The 16,297-nt window shown below is 45.7% G+C and overlaps 1 protein-coding gene across 1 annotated transcript; it reads right to left on the bottom strand.

The window, feature by feature from the left end:
• Nucleotides 1-1,020: 1,020 nt before the first annotated feature.
• LOC138360197 (uncharacterized) lies at nucleotides 1,021-1,826 on the bottom strand. Its single transcript, XM_069320141.1, has 2 exons — nucleotides 1,590-1,826; nucleotides 1,021-1,260 (listed from the first exon to the last, which is right to left on the bottom strand). Exons 1-2 carry the CDS (start codon nucleotides 1,824-1,826, stop codon nucleotides 1,021-1,023), a joined length of 477 nt encoding a protein of 158 aa, XP_069176242.1.
• Between the last annotated feature and the right edge of the window lie 14,471 nt (nucleotides 1,827-16,297).

A 16,297-nucleotide genomic window follows, 5' to 3' on the forward strand; every position in this document is an offset into this window, starting at 1 on the left:
AAAGATTCAAGGAATAATGCAATAGAAAATGCACTCAATACAACAACCATGATATTAGATGATATCTAAGATTACAATGTTAAAGTAATATGGCTTAGGTACAAATATTGGAGGATTGTGTAGCACTAGTTCATTGTAGAAAACTATGAAGATGAAATTAGGTACTATTTGGTTTTATTTTTGAATAAGGCAAAAATTGAACAGCTTTTCAAATCATTAGGGAGTGAGTTCCATAGACTAGGTCCCTTTATTTGCATAGAGTGTTTACATAGATAAAGTTTGACTCTGGGGATATCAAAGAAATATTTATGTCTGTTGTGGTGGGCATGTGTTCTATTACATATATCCAGGAAGAGTTTCAGAACAGTGTTTGAACTTAGAAAAAGGGTTTTATAAACGTAATTTAAACAGGAGAATGTATGGAGTGAGTTTATGGTTAGCATGTTTAGGGATTTGAACAATGGAGCTGTGTGTTGTCTGAAGGCAGAGTTATTCATTGTCCTGATAGCAGATTTTTGCTGGATGATGTTGAGCTTGAGGTATTTTGCAGAGGTTGAACCCCCAAGCACAGATACCATAAGTAAGGTAGGGGTACATAAGTGCATAATAGAGTGAGAGACGAGCAGAGTAGGGTACATAATATCTGATCTTAGAGAGTATACCAACTGTTTTAGAAACCTTTTTAGTTATGTGTTGTATAACGCTGCAAGTAAAAAATGCAAGCTGAATTACATTTTCTGATTTTTTTCCAAATAAGATACAGTAGGTCTTTTCTATGTTTAGTGTGTTTGTTGGTTGACATCCACAAGTGGATTTTTTTTAATTCATTGTTTACAACATTATTTAACATGAGTGGGTTGGGGTCAGAGTAGATGAGAGTAGTATCATCAGCAAACAATATAGGTTTAAGCATGTTAGACACCTTAAGGAGATCATTTGATGAATATAAGAAACTGGAGGGGTCCTAGGATGCTGCCCTGTGGCACCCATACGGTTAGTGGTAGAGATGGAGAGGTTACATCATTGATGGCTACATATTGTTGTGTCACTAAGATAGGATCGCATATAGTTCATGGGAAGGCCACGGACTCCATAATGGTGGAGTTTAAGTAAGCGGTAGTTATGGTTAGCAGTATCAAAGACTTTTTTCAGGTCGATGAAGAGTCCAAACGGAAACTCAGTTTTGTCAAGAGCTGAGAAGATTAAGTCAAGCAGACTGACAATAGCATCATTGGTACTCTTTTGAGAGCGGAAGCCAAACTGACAGGGAATTAGTATATTAAATTTTACAAGATAAGAATAGTGCTGTTTGTAAATAATTTTTTCTAATATTTTTTATAATATAGGTAGATTCGATATGGGTCTAATTATTTATGTCTGCCGCGTTACCTCCTTTATGAACTGGCGTTACTCTTGCCATTTTATGGATATCAGGGAAGGTAGGACACTAGGGATTTATTGAACAGCAATGCTGTAGGTGGTGCAAGGACATGGGAGGCACTACCGTATACCATCGAAGGTATTTCACTAATGTTCCCAGCTTTGGTTTTTAGCGAGTGAATGATGGAAATAAAATTTGTAGGGCTGACCTGAGAGAGGAGAAGAGAGTTTGGATAGCTGCCTGAAAGATATGTGGTAACATGTGTCTGAGTCTCTGGGATTTTCTGGGCAACGTTAGCACCAATCGATGAAAAGAAGCTATTAAATTCAGTTGCTGTTTCAAGAGCTGTTACAGGTGTATAACCATCCTTGGAGATTTTGATCTTATTACGTGAATGTTGTTTAGCTCCTAGGATGTTAGAGATGGCTCTCCATGTGCTTTTCATGTTGCCCTTCGCTTCTTTGAATCTATTCTCGTAATAGGAACGCTTTGCTCTTATTATACTGGTAAGCACTGATGAGTACTTCTAAACTACTTCTTTTGCAAATAGGCCAATCTTAAGTTTTTTCACATTCATTTTTCTTGTCGATTGCTTTAAGTATGCCATTAGTGAGCCAGGGATTATTTAACCTTTTGCTTGTTACTTGCTTGGTGAGAAGAGGACAGTAAGTATTGTAAAGGCTTAGAATTTTGGAAAGGAAGAGGCTAGTTAGCGAATTAATAGCCTGTGTATTGATAAATTCAGATTCCCAGTTTACATTGTAGAGGGCATTTGTGAGATTGCCTATTGCAATTGTGTAACCCAAAGGAAATTTACTTGTTAGCTGGTGGTGTTATGGACGTGTCCGCTACAAGGAAGGTAGGATAGTGGTCAGTTGTTCTGTCAGTGATTATACCTGATGTAAGGGGAGCTGTTATGTTGATCCATATATGATCCAGGGTAGTCGCAGATGTTTGAGTGAATCGGGTGGGCCTAGTGATTGCGGGGATGAGCATACAGGAATTCATGTTGTTAAGCAAATAGTCTACTTGAGGGCTATTTTGTAACCCTGGGTCAATATTGAAATCACCTCCGAGAACTATGTGATTTTTGTTGAGATTATTGTTTATGATAAGAGTCATCAAGTTGTCTGAGAATGCAGCTATGTTAGTATTGGGAAATCTATAGATGCCTCCAATAGTCAAGGATAATGAGGGATATAATTGAAAATTTATCAAAAATATATTCACAGTAGTAATCACTAATCACTCTATCACTAATGACACCGTTGCAGATGAAGGTATCTTGGTAGTATATAGCTGTGCCACCTCCTTTTTTGTTAGGCCTACAGTTGTGAATGGCTCTATAACCAGCTAAGTTGAAAAATTGGGTATGGTCTTTACTTAGCCAGGTTTCTGTTAGAATAATGAGCGATAGTTCAGTACCTAGCGCTAAAAGTAGTGCCTTTATATCATCAAAATGCCTACCAAGTGATCTGACATTTTGGTTGAAAACTGATAAGTTAGTGTTATTTCGGAGTATGTTTTTTTGCCTGGTGTGCTGTGTAGTACCTACAGTGGTGATGATCAGTGTGTTGGTACAATAACCAACACACACACACACACACACAGTGGTGTGTGTTGGTGTTACAGCCACTATGGGTCGCAACTGGGTTCTTTGCTGAAGGAACCAAAGTATTAGTATCCGACCCAAAGTCGGTATTGGCTTTCAAGGAGCGAGCTTGGTAATGCAAGTAAACCAGAAGGAGGGAGTTGAAAGGAATACGACACTTCATCAATTATCAATATATTCACATATCACTTTCCCATCACCTTAAACCGAATCATAAACGAAGTATTACTACACTGATATATACACATGTGTCGCTCTCATAGGACACTAAGCACTCCTCGATGCTCGTGCAAGGCAGTCTTGTTAACTTCCGTGTTTCCTCCACACACAGTACCGTCCTCAACCAGTACTGGGAAACACCAACGAGTCTACCCTAGCCATGGGCCAGCATATCTACAGTATCACTAGGTGCTCCTTGTGAACGCCCATAATCACTCTCCAGCCTGGTGCTGGCAGAGAACATCAGCCTCGCACTGCTGGGCCTCTACACGAACAAATACAAGGGTAGCGAACCCCTGGCAGGAGCTTCTTGCAACAAGCTAGTTACACTCCTCCGTAGCACCTCACTGCCGGTCGTCTCTTCCTCTAGCCAGTCCCGGGATACGCCGAATTCTGTCACTGCCACTTCACAGGCAGACAGCAGATACTACTCAGTTCCTCTTCGGCGGCGGCTCACTGCTCACGTAAAGCAGAATTAAGTAGAGAGATAATAGGCTACCCTAAGTAGACTTGTAACACCACTATAAAATATAAAGTAAATAATATATGTAACCCTACTACTTATACTGAGTAACACTTCCTATCGGTTGCACTTGGTAACACTGTTATTGAACACAGTAATATGAGCTGACATATGATGGTTACGCTGGAACCAAAAGGTACAATGCCAACAAGGAAATGCTACACAGGATTAAAAAAAATGCTACCACCGTCTGCCTTGACCATTGAAACTATATCAAGCAACGAGGCAAGAAACATTGCTTGACTTGGAGAGTACTTTCTATAACTGTCATTAATTATGAGATTATGAGTTGTCAGCTCACTATATCCAAAAGGCTAAGAGGATTCAACAATTGACACAGACGGGAAACTTAACAAAAGTTTATTGCGAACAAAATTATGCTAATCACCACTATAAATCCTACTCTAACACTGGCCAATAGTTAAGAAATTTAGACATGGAACAAAACCCTCAGAGACCACACTTTGCCTTAAGACCTCTGTTTCTCCCTCCCGTGTTTCACTCTGTCCCTCCCTGGCTGTGCTATATTCTCACAGATCCACTCCTGACCCTGGTGTCCAGCACTCCGTCTCTAAGTCTCTACAGGACCAATATATACACCCCAACCCCCTCCCCGCTCAGCTCGTTGTCGCCGTGTGGGGGCTTAGTGGGCGGCTGCCGGAGTGTGATGCTCCTTGGGACAGTCCTCTGTCCTTTTCTAGCCTTGTGCTCCTGCTGCCGTCCTCTCCAATTCTGCTGGGCATCTTTTCCTTTTCCTTCTGTTTCGTTTTTCTCCCCCCTCTTCTCCTATCTGCTTGCCGTTTCCTGCCGACCTTTTGCTCGTTCTGGTTCTTCCCTTGGACTTCTTCTATTTTGACGCCCGGGTGCTTGAGGAGGCATACTAATGCACCCGTAGAACTGCAGTACCCGACGTCGAGAGCGAGGGGAACCTTTTATTGTCAATCCCCACTTCGTCACTGAACCCGATCTCGACGGACTGTCGGTTTCTTAAGGTGGTGTTTGTGGGGCGTATACTCGCGACGCACCCCTAGGAGGCCCCGACAAGATCGGCGATAGCTTCTTGTTGGGTGTCCTGCCTCTAATTGTGGCTCCATGGTGGGTGTGGGGGCACATTCGTGAGTGAATTCTTCTTTTCGTCAAGATGATTACCCCTGCTTCGGCTTCTTCTGGTTTACCTTCTCAGGCTCGTGGGGTGGGCGACCAAGCCCCCGAGTCGGTCCGTATTGGAAGACCGGGCTCTGTAGCCTCCGCTGCATTGGGCCCCGACCTTGCTCCTCCTTTGGCCTCTCTGACTCCTTCCCCTGGCTCCCCTCCCTCCTCTGTGGTTGGGTCGAGCCCCAAGCCCCCAGTGGTGACTACCTCGTCCCCTGGCGCGGCTCCTTCTCTAGTTGTAACTACTGCTCCTTTTAACCCCTCTCTCTCTGGGGGTTCTCACCGCCGTCCTCGTCACGGCCGCCCTCGCTCGATTCCTTCCAGTTCTGCTACCTATCAAGCCTTGTTTGGTTCCGCTTCGTGGGCCAAATATTTTGATCTCGTCCCTCTTGATTCTGCGCCTCCTGACGATTTCTCCCTTCATCGACATCTCATTGATTCCGTGGATGCCTCCATTACTTTCAACCCCACTCGTCTCGGTACACGTGTCGTTGCTGCTCCTTCTCAGGATGCTGCTTCCCACTTGGCTGCCTTATCCTGCCTTGGCGAGACCCCCGTTCGGGTCTCGAAAAACGCTCAGTTGAATGCCAGTGTTGGCACTATTTTGCTCCCGCCCCATGTTGCAACCGGTGTTCGGGACCTGCGCGACTGCCACGACGATATTCGCCATATCCTCGCTGCCCAGGGCCATTCTATTCTCCAGGTGGACACGTTTACTCGTCCCCCTCGTGGTAGTCGCCGTCAACCCCTCCGGGTTGTGAAGATTACCTTTGATGGTAGGACCCTTCCACCCTCTGTCATTCTTGCTGGTGCCAGGTGCTCTGTCCAGGAGTACATTCCTTCTCCTCGGCTCTGCAACAAGTGCTGGAGGTTTGGGCATGGTGCCCTCCGTTGCTCCGGGACTGTCTCTCTCTGTCCTTTGTGTGGTGGCGAAGGTCACTCTAAGTCGGAGTGCACTTCTCCCCAGGCTCGTTGCCTCAACTGCGGTGAGGCCCATCCTACCTTCTCCCGTGCGTGTGTCCATTACAAGCTTGAGGCAGCCGTCCTCAACCTGAAGCACCGGGAGCGTTTATCTTTTCCTGAGGCGAGGCGCCAGGTTCGCCGGCTCCCGCCTTATGCTAATATCTCTTATGCTCGCGTGTTGCGCTCTTCCTCTCCTCGTCCTTCCCGCCTTCCTCAGACTCACAACCGTTTCCGGGCCTTGGACCCTGATGCGCCCACTGCCCCCTCCTCTGTTCCTTTGGGTTCTCTCCCGAAGGATCCTCCTCCTGGTCCTCTGTCTGGGGTTCCCCTTCCTTCTACCCGGTCTGTCGTGTCTTCTGTGTCTTCTTCCTCGTCCCCCTCCGATCCTCCTTCCCATCCTCTTCCTCCATCTATTGGCTCTCCCCACCGCCTGTCGGTGCGGGCGGATGTCCATCGCTCTCCTAACGGCCGTCGTGTGTGCTCTCGTTCGGCTTCTCCTATTGAGACACTGGAATCCGTTGCCCGGTACGTAGTTGCTGGGACACCGGTCTCTTTAAGTCAGAAGCGTAAGCCTGGCTCCTCTCCTTCCTCTTCCCCGGCGGGTTAGAAGGCTTCGCTTTCTTCCTCAGCTCCTCCTTCTGGCTCTGTTGCTCCTTCCCCTCCCGTTTCAGTGCTTGCGCCCCCTGTTCCTGCTATGGAGGTTTCTTTGGCCCCTTCTTCCCTTTCGGTTGCTGCTCTTGCTGGGGTGCGCTCCCCTCTTTCTACTCCCCCTCCTCCTGCTGCTGTCCTTGACGGCTCCTCTCCGTTGTCTCCTCCTCTTCCTCCTCCTCCTCCTCCTCCAGACCCTGCCCGCCCACCTCTGCTCTGTTCTCAAGTTTCCTTCCCTCCGTCTTTGCTCAGTTTACCCATGCCCCCTAACCCTGACTTTGCTGACCCTGATCCCGACCCTGATATTCTTTAACGTGCTCTGTTGCTCTTTCGCCTTTGTTTCTTCCTTGTTCTCTGTTTTTGTCCTTTCTCTTCTCGTCGTTGTCCATTCTTCAATGGAACGTTCGAGGTTATTACGCCAATTTCCTCGAACTCCAACTTCTGATTTCGCGGTTTTCGCCCCTTTGTGTCTGTCTCCAGGAGCCAATGCTTGGTGCTCGTCCTGGTCGTTTTCGTGGCTATTCCTTTCTCTCCCCCCCCCCAGCCATTGCTGGGGCTTCTAATTCTTCTGCTCTTTTGATTCGGGCTGTTGTTCCCTTTGTTCCTTTACTTTTTCCTTCGCCTCTCCATTGTTCTGCTGCTCGTATCTTTGTGGGGAAATGGTACACAGTTTGTTCCATTTATCTCCCCCCGAGTGTCCCGCTCTCTCTTCCTGATTTGAAACACCTCCTGGACTCCTTGCCGGAGCCTGTGCTCCTGCTGGGTGACTTCAATTGTCGTCATTCTCTTTGGGGTGACGTTCTGACGAATACCCGGGGTCGCCTCCTTGAGCCGTTTCTCCTCTCTTCTTCCCTGTCTCTTCGGAATTCTGGTGAGCCCACTCATTTGGACTCTCGGACTCGCACCCTTTCATGTCTTGATCTTTCTCTCTGCTCTTCTTCTCTTTACTTAGATTTCACGTGGCAGGTTCTTGATGACCTCCATGGAAGTGATCATTTCCCCATCCTTGTTTCCTTTTTCTCTTTTCCCCCTTCCCTCTCTTTCCCTAGGTGGCAGTTTGCTAAGGCAGACTGGACCCTATTTACCCTCAGTGCTGCTCTCCCTGACCTCTCCCTTCTGCCTCTCTCTCGCGCTCTCCTCCTTTTTCATGACACTGTCTTCAACGCTGCCCTCCGCTCTATTCCTCGCTCTTCCTCTCGGGGTCCACGGAAGTGCGTTCCCTGGTAGAATGCGGACTGTGCTCGGGCTGTCCGCTGTAAGCGTGCAGCCTGGAAGAGGCACCGCCGTAGGCAGACGACCGATTCTTTTCTTTTCTTTCGGAAAGCGAGTGCGGTGGCCCGTAGGGCCATCCGTACTGCTAAACGTGAATGTTGGGCATCTTATGTCTCAACAATTACGTCCGAGACCCCTCTGGCCCAGATCTGGAAGCGTATCCGCAAGATAGCGGGTAAGTTCGTTCCCGATGTTTCACCGGTCCTTCACCTCCATGATACTCTTGTGGCGGACCCGTTGCAGGTCGCTTCCGAACTGGGTTCCCACTTTTCTTCTGTTAGCTCTGGTCTTCATCTTCCCCAATCTTTCCTTCTTCGTAAACCTGTCCTTGAGTCTCGTCCTTTAGATTTCTGCACTCATCTTCAGCTTCCCTATAATGATCCCTTCTCTCTCTCTGAACTTCGTTCTGCCCTGGCCCTCTGCGGTTCTACGGCGGCGGGCTCCGATGGTATTCATTATGAGATGCTTCGCCATCTCCCTCCGAGCACGTCTCAGTATTACTGAGTCTGTATAATCGGATCTGGGAGTCGTCGTCAGTCCCTGAGGACTGGCTCGATGCCGTTGTCCTCCCTGTTCGCAAACCGGGGTCTCTGGGTACTTCCCCTAAGGACTTTCGCCCTATTGCTCTCACAAGTTGTGTCTGCAAACCACCACCTCCTCTCCCCTTCTCAATTTGGTTTCCGCAAGTGCCGCAGCACGACAGATGTCCTGGTGAACTTGGAGGTCTATATTCGTACTGCTTTTGCTGCGAAGACCTCCGTTGTTGCCGTCCTTTTTGACCTAGAAAAGGCTTACGACACTACTTGGCGTTATCATATCCTATCTCAACTTCATTCTTTTGGCCTTCGTGGTCATCTCCCTCTCTTTCTCCGCAGCTTCCTCTCTCGTCGTTCCTTTCGGGTGCGCCTTGGTACCGCTCTCTCTCCCTCTTTTCAGCAATACGAAGGTGTGCCCCAGGGTAGTGTTCTGAGCACTACTCTTTTTCTTGTTGCCCTCAATGGTCTTCTTTCCTCTCTTCCTTCTGGTGTCTTCTCCGCTCTCTATGTCGATGATCTTACCCTTTGTTGTCAGGGTGATGATTCGCCTCTCCTTCAACGCCGGCTTCAACTTGCAATTGATGCCGTGTCGTCTTGGGCCACGGGTCATGGCTTCCAGTTCTCTACTTCTATGACTTGTGCCATGTCTTTTACGCGGAAACGGGTTGTTCTTCGTCCCTCTTTGTCACTTTATGGTCATCCCCTTGAATACAAAGATTCCGCGAAGCTTTTGGGGTTATTCCTTGACACTCGTTTGTCTTGGTCTCCCCATATCTCTTTCCTCCGTGTTGAGTACTCTAAGGCCCTTACCCTCCTTCGGGTCTTGTCCCATACTTCTTGGGGAGCAGATAGGCGCACTCTCCTTGCTTTACATTCCTCTCTCGTCCTGTCTAAGCTCGATTATGGTTGCCCTGCTTACTCGTCTGCTTCTCCTTCTACTCTTCGCCGTCTTGATGCTTTGCACCATACTGGGTTGCGCCTCAGTTCTGGTGCCTTTCGTTTGACTCCCATCCTTAGCTTGTATGTTGACACTGGCTTCCTGTCTCTTCAGGACCGCCGTGATCGCTACTGTCTTCGCTATCTTGCGCGGTCCTTGCAACATCCTTCCTCTCGCCTCTGTCGTGCTTTAACTTTTACCCCTCCTGCGGTTCCTGTTCCTCTTCACCACCTCCCTCTTTCTGTCCGGTTATCTCGCCTACAGGATTCTCTCTCCGTTCGTATTTCTGATGTTTCTCCTCGTGTTGTTCCTTCATTGCCCCTGTGGAGGGTCCCTCTTCCGCGGTTTTGTACTTCCTTGACCCGTATCACTAAAGCTTTTACCCCTCCTACGGTTCTAAAACGCCTTTTCCTCGAGCACTTTTCTTCTCACTCCCGCTCCGTTTCTGTCTTCACCGATGGGTCTAAGTCAGCGGACGGTGTTGGCTACTCTGTTGTTTTTCCTGATCGCACTTATATGTGTCGCTTGCCTCCGGAGACTAGCATCTTTACAGCAGAACTTTATGCTATTCTCTATGCTCTTCGTCTCCTGCTTTCTCGTTGTCAATCTTCCTTTGTGGTTGTTGTTGACTCTCGTAGTGCCCTCATGGCTCTCGGGTCCTTTAATCCGGTTCATCCAGTAGTTGTCGAGATCCAGCATTGGCTGTTTCTCGTTCACAGTAAATTTAAGTCGGTTGAGTTTTGTTGGGTTCCCAGCCATATTGGTGTGTCTTTAAATGAGCGTGCGGATGCTGCCGCTAAGGAAGCTGTCCGCTCTTGTCCCATCTCTCGTAAAGGCATTCCGTATTCCGACTTTTACCCAGTTATCCATTCCTCAGTCCTTACCCGTTGGCAGGCTTCTTGGTTGTCTGTTACTGGTAACAAGCTACGTACTCTTAAATGTTGTGTTTCCTCGTGGCCGTCCTCCTTCCACCGTAACCGGCGGTGGGAAACAGCTCTGGCGAGGTTGCGTATTGGCCATGCTCGCTTAACCCATGGTTACTTGATGGAGCGCCGCCCTGCTCCTTATTGTCCTAGTTGCATTGTCCCTCTTACGGTCGTGCATGTCCTTCTTGAATGTCCTGACTTCCAGGACGAGCGTGTGTCTTGCTTTCCGACCGCCCCTCGCGGTCACCTGTCCCTCGATAGAATTCTTGGTGACTCGGATACTTTTGATATCGTTCGCTTTATGCGTTTTTGTTCTCGTATTGGCATCCTTGGTGATATTTAGCGCCCTCTGATTATTTTGCGTATTTGATGGGGCTACATAGCCTTCCCAGTTTGGTGCCTTCTTTTGATAATTACTTACTTACTATACACCCCAAAAGGGGGGGGGAGGGGGAGATTTGCTGTTGCTACCTACACCAAGAATGTAAGAGGTCGGCCACACGTGCACAAATACTCAAGAATTTTTCCATCAAGCTTGTTTGACATTCACCATACACTGTTCAAGAGAGAAATTATTAATTACGAGTGTGACTGACCTGTGACCTGGCCAAAGGGGGGAGATCCATGGATGTTTACACATAAGAATCTGGGGGCTAATTCCATTACAATGTTTGACAAGAGTATCATGAAATATTACATACTTGAAACTAGCTGACTAAGACTAACCCAGGATGGGTCATCCTGGGTTCGTCTTAGTCATGGGGGGTCATGGGTGTTACAGACTGCCTGTTTCCGTACTGCTGCAACCCTACGTCGCCTCTGTGGATACAGACACGTTATCAGTAAACTGGCCAGTACTTGGGACACTAGGAAATACAACTTACGGATCCTGACATTGACATACACCTCCTCCCACAATAGATGGCGCTGATTTTCTAGGCGCCGCCTCACCAGAGGTCAGCAACAGGGACTCTTTGGGCTACCAGGGCAGGAATCTAGCGTCTCTTGAAGGTATCATACTGCCACCACCAGATGGTGTCGTCCATTTTGTGGGGGTTTCGGGAACAGACGCACAGACGGTATTGACGTCACTGCTCCATGTTCCGACGATGGAGTCGGGTTCGTAACAGTTGGTTATTGTATAGTTGAGATAGTAGATTTTGTTCAGGATCAATATCAGCTTACATGTGGATGCAATGGAGTCGAGGTAATAAGGAAAGCAAGTACAGAGCAGTAAAATACTAAATCTGCTAAAAAAATAAAACAATTATGGTAAGCAGAGAAAAAAAAGAGAGAATATGCAAATGTATATATAATAGAAACAAATAATATAAAATGAAGAACACTAAAATGAGACAGTAATAGCAAATAACAATTGACAAATAAAAAAACAGTAGCTTAATTTAATAATATAATTACACTATAGTTAATTACTAATGTTACACTAAAACAAAAGTGAGGTAGATTACTTTAAGAGATATGCTCAGGTACACTGACTGATAAGAGTTAAAAGTTAAAAGTCAAAAATAGCAGAAAAACTATAAAACTATAAAATTGCTTTGTTATGATCCAATAATTAGTATGAACTTAAGAAAGTAAAATAATGAACTCAGTTAATTAATTCCAATTAATGACTAATATAAATCAAACTACAATTTAATTTAAAGATAACAGGGAAAGATTATACATGAGTAAGATTTAACTATGATACTGAGGTAGATGCTTACATGAGTACATGGAGACTATACTCATTAGTTAGGAAATTATTTTATTTATATATATTATATATATATATTTTTTCTTTTTGGATGAGAGAGCATTATTATACCGGCAAAGCAGAAGACAGCACCTTGGACAAGGTTAGGCTAGGTTAGGCAAGGCTCAGTCGCATGTGAGTTAATTTCAGTATTGTCAGATATGCCACAGTCATGAAGGAAAGCCAGTAGTTGTTGGTCACACTTTATTTATATACATAAACCACTAGACAACCCCTGACCATTAAAAAAGACGATGGTATCCGAGGCCATTACCTCCACCGTACCGATGGCCCTTCGTGGTAATCTTGAGCATAGTTATTTCATCAAATCACCTCACTTTGTGGGGCCACGTGAGCAACACATATGCAAACAAGGTTGAATGGTCCCCAAGCATATATGGGACTGAAAAAATCACACCCCAGAACTGACTCGAAACCAGACAGAAAGGCACACTAAGCAACTGGTGTACATGGTACCTTATCAACTCGACCAACTATGACCATACAAAATACAATGGTACTGGAGACTAGTTCCCCCACCGTCCCGATCGGTTCTTGGTGGTAATCTTGGGCATAGTTATTTCATCGAATCAACTTACTTTGTGGACACACATGAGCAACACAAATGCAAACTAGCTTGAATGGTCGCCAAGCATATATGCGACTGAAAAATCTAACCCCAGAAGTGACTCGAACCCAGACAGCAAGGCGCACTATGCAGCTGGTATACATGGTGCCTTAACCACTCGACCAATAGTGACAGTACAAAAGATGATTGGTAGCTGAGGCTATTTCCCCCAAATTCCTGACGGCACTTGGTGGTAATTTTGAGAATAGTTTTTTCATCTAATCACCTCACTTTGAGGAGCTACTTGAGAAACACAAATGCAAACAAGCTTGAATAGTCTCCAAGCATATATGCGACTGAAAACTTCACACCGCAAAAGTGACTCAAACCCAGACAGCCAGGCGCACTATGCTACTGGTGTACATGGTACCTTAACCACTCGACCAACAGTGACCGTATAAAAGACGATTGTAGGCGAGACTATTTCCCTACACGTCCCGACAGCACATGGTGGTAATCTTGGGCATAGTTATTTAATCGAATCACCTCACTTTGTGGGGCCACGTGAGCAAAACAAATGCAAACTAGGTTGAATGATCTCCAAGCATATATGTGACTGAATACTCCACTCTCCTGAAATGACTCGAACCCAGACAACCAGGCACACTATGCAAATGGTGTACATGGTACCTTAACCACTCAATCAACGTCATCGTACAAAAGACGATGGTATTTGAGACTATTTCCCTCACCTTCCCGATCGGCCCTTGGTGGTAATCTTGGGCATAGTTATTTCATCGAATCACCCCACTTTGTGGGAGCCACGTGAGCAACACAAATACAAATAAGTTTGAATGGTCCCCAAGCATATATGCGACTGAAAACTTTACACTTCAGAAGTGACTCGAACCCAGACAGCCAGGCGCACTATGTAACTGGTGTGCATGGTACCTTAACCACTCAACAAACTGTGACTGTACAAAACACGATGGTAGCTGAGCCTATTTCCCCTTTCACCCCGTCCCGCTGGCATTTCGTGGTTATCTTGGGCATAATTATTTCATCGAATCACTTCACTTAGTGGGGCCACATGAGCAACACAAAAGCAAACTACGTTGAATGGTCCCCAAGCTCATATGATACCTGGTTGATACCTGGTTGATGGGGTTCTGGGAGTTCCTCTTATGCTAAAGCCCGGCCCGAATCCAGACTTGACTTGTGAGAGTTTGGTCCACCAGGCTGTTGCTTGGAGCGGCCCGCAGGCCCACATACCCACCACAGCCCGGTTGATCCGGAACAACTTATAGAAAACATTCCAGCTTTTTCTTGAAGATGTCCACGGTTGTTCCGGCAATATTTCTTATAGTTGCTGGGAGGACGTTGAACATACGCGGACCTCTGATGTTTATACTGTGTTCTCTGATTGTGTCTATGGCACCTCTGCTCTTCACTGGATCTATTCAGCATTTTCTTCCATATCGTTCACTCCAGTACGTTCTTACTTTACTGTGTAGATTAGGGACCTGGCCTTCCAGTATTTTTCATATGTATATTATTTGGTATCTCTCTCGTCTCTTTTCTAGTGAGTACATTTGGAGAGCTTTGAGATGATCCCAATAATTTAGGTGCTTTATCGCGTCTATGCGCTCTGTATATGTTCTCTGTATTCCCTCTATTTCAGCAATCTCTCCTGCTTTGAAGGGGGGAAGTAAGTACTGAGCAGTACTCGAGACGGGACAACACCAGTGACTTGAAGAGTACAACCATCGTGATGGGATCCCTGGATTTGAAAGTTCTCGTAATCCACCCTATCTTTTTTTGGCTGACGCAATATTTGCTTGGTTATGCTCCCCTAAACGTAAGATTGTCGGACATCAATATTCCCAAATCCTTAACATGCTGTTTACCTATTATGGGCAGATTTGATTGTGTTTTATTCCCTGTATTATGTTTCAGGTCCTCATTTTATCTGTACCTGAGTACCTGGAATTTAACGCTGTTAAACATCATGTTATTTTCTGCTGCCCAATCGAAAACTTTGTTGATATCTGCTTGTAATTTTTCCATGTCTTCAGCAGAGGTAATTTTCATGCTGATTTTTGTGTCATTTGCAAAGGATGTCACGAAGCTGTGACTTGTATTTTTTATCTACATCTGATATGAGAATAAGGAACAGCAGTGGTGCAAGGACTGTACCTTGAGGTACAGAGCTTTTAACTGCGCTCGGACTTTGTGTTTTGTTCGATAGGAAATTGAGTATCCAGCGTCCTACTTTACCAGTTATTCCCATTGACCTCATTTTGTGCGCAATCACTCCGTGATCACTCCTCTCTCTCTCAGAGAGAGAGAGACAGAGAGAGAGAGACAGAGACATAGAGAGAGAGAGAGAGAGTGTGTGTGTGTGAGTCTGACTTGGAGAGGGGGAGGTTGTGCGGCTACTTGGCGCTGTTTTTTTTTTTTTTTTTAAATTGTCGGTGTTTATCAGCTCACTGGAATCTGTGCTTTGCGTGTGACGTGTGTGAATACTCAGTGATCGTTGTGGATAGTGTTCTGACAGTGAAAACCGTGTAATCCATGTGATATTAGTGTTTTTGTGGTGCATGTTTACAGTGAGGACTGGATAGCGCCAGGCGCGGGCAGGCTGCCGCCCGCATCGCCACCCCCCCCTCCCCCGCCGCCGAGTCCCAACGGTCAGGTCAGCAGACTGGCCTCTCTCTATCTGCCGGGTGTCGCACCTGACTGTGCTTGCCTAGAGTGACACTTTTTCTGGGCGTAACTACGTCGAATCATATTAAGATCTTGAAACCTAGATCTGTGTCTGGATATTTTCCACAATATTTCTGTTGTTTGTGGGTATACTACAAGGAAAAAAGAGTTTGTTCAGTGCAGGGAGGATAAGTGTCCTAACATTTGTCACACATTTTTATTGTAGAATGTCCCATACTGACTGACTTTCGCCCTCCTGGGCTAAGGTATGCTGAACTCTGTAGTTACTATATGAGTACTGGAACACTTGATGATATATTGGACTTGTATCCAAAATTGACCATGTAATGTATCAATCATACAATGTATGTATGTGATGTAACTATATAACCTGAGCTTGTAAAAGCACCTTCATCACCTTCAGTGATTAAGTGCTTAATTGCACACTAGTTTCTTTATCAGCTACCTCACCCTGTCAGGGTAAATGAGACAAATGTATGTGAATGCATGTGTGTGTGTATATATGTATGTGTATGTGTGTGTATGTATATGTATGGGTATAAAGCATATATGGAAGCTGATCAGAATTACATTTCACCTTTGTGAATGTACATTAATGACACTATGTAAAAGACACATCTAATACTTTATGTAGGGCATACGTAAATCTGTGTATCTATGTATTTACGTATGTAGGTTAGCTTGGCATTTTAAAAGCACCGAATCACCTTCTGTGGTTGAGTGTTCAATAAACCCTTGAACTGTATGTTTAACACTTCTCTAACCCTGTCCATGGAGGACAGAAGAAAATGTATATATGCTGGTTTGCATTGTAAATGTGTGGCCACGTCTGTGGTAGAAAATAATAAAAAAAAAAAAAAAAAAAAAAAAAAAAAAATTGTCACACACAGTGCAAGACAGACCCTGACTTCTGCTGTACTCAAGTGCCAGATCTCAGGACCCAGTGGGGGATTGCTGATCCTGTGGAGTACGATACGGAATCTGACATTGCACCACAGCATGACCTGACAAATTCCTTCCTAACAGACACATCTACTGATCAACAGGCTGCTTTTATTCAGTTTTATAAACTCTCCC

This window comes from Procambarus clarkii, unplaced genomic scaffold, assembly GCF_040958095.1.
Source record: "Procambarus clarkii isolate CNS0578487 unplaced genomic scaffold, FALCON_Pclarkii_2.0 HiC_scaffold_100, whole genome shotgun sequence".
Lineage (NCBI taxonomy): Eukaryota > Metazoa > Arthropoda > Malacostraca > Decapoda > Cambaridae > Procambarus > Procambarus clarkii.

Coding starts and splice junctions, on each gene's coding strand:
- LOC138360197 (XM_069320141.1), bottom strand. CDS start 1,826: ATGAAAAGCACATGGAGAGCCATCTCTAACATCCTAGGAGCTAAACAA. Junction 1,261..1,589: donor ACTCTCTTCTCCTCTCTCAG/GTCAGCCCTACA, acceptor ATTCCCTGTCAG/TTTGGCTTCCGCTCTCAAAA.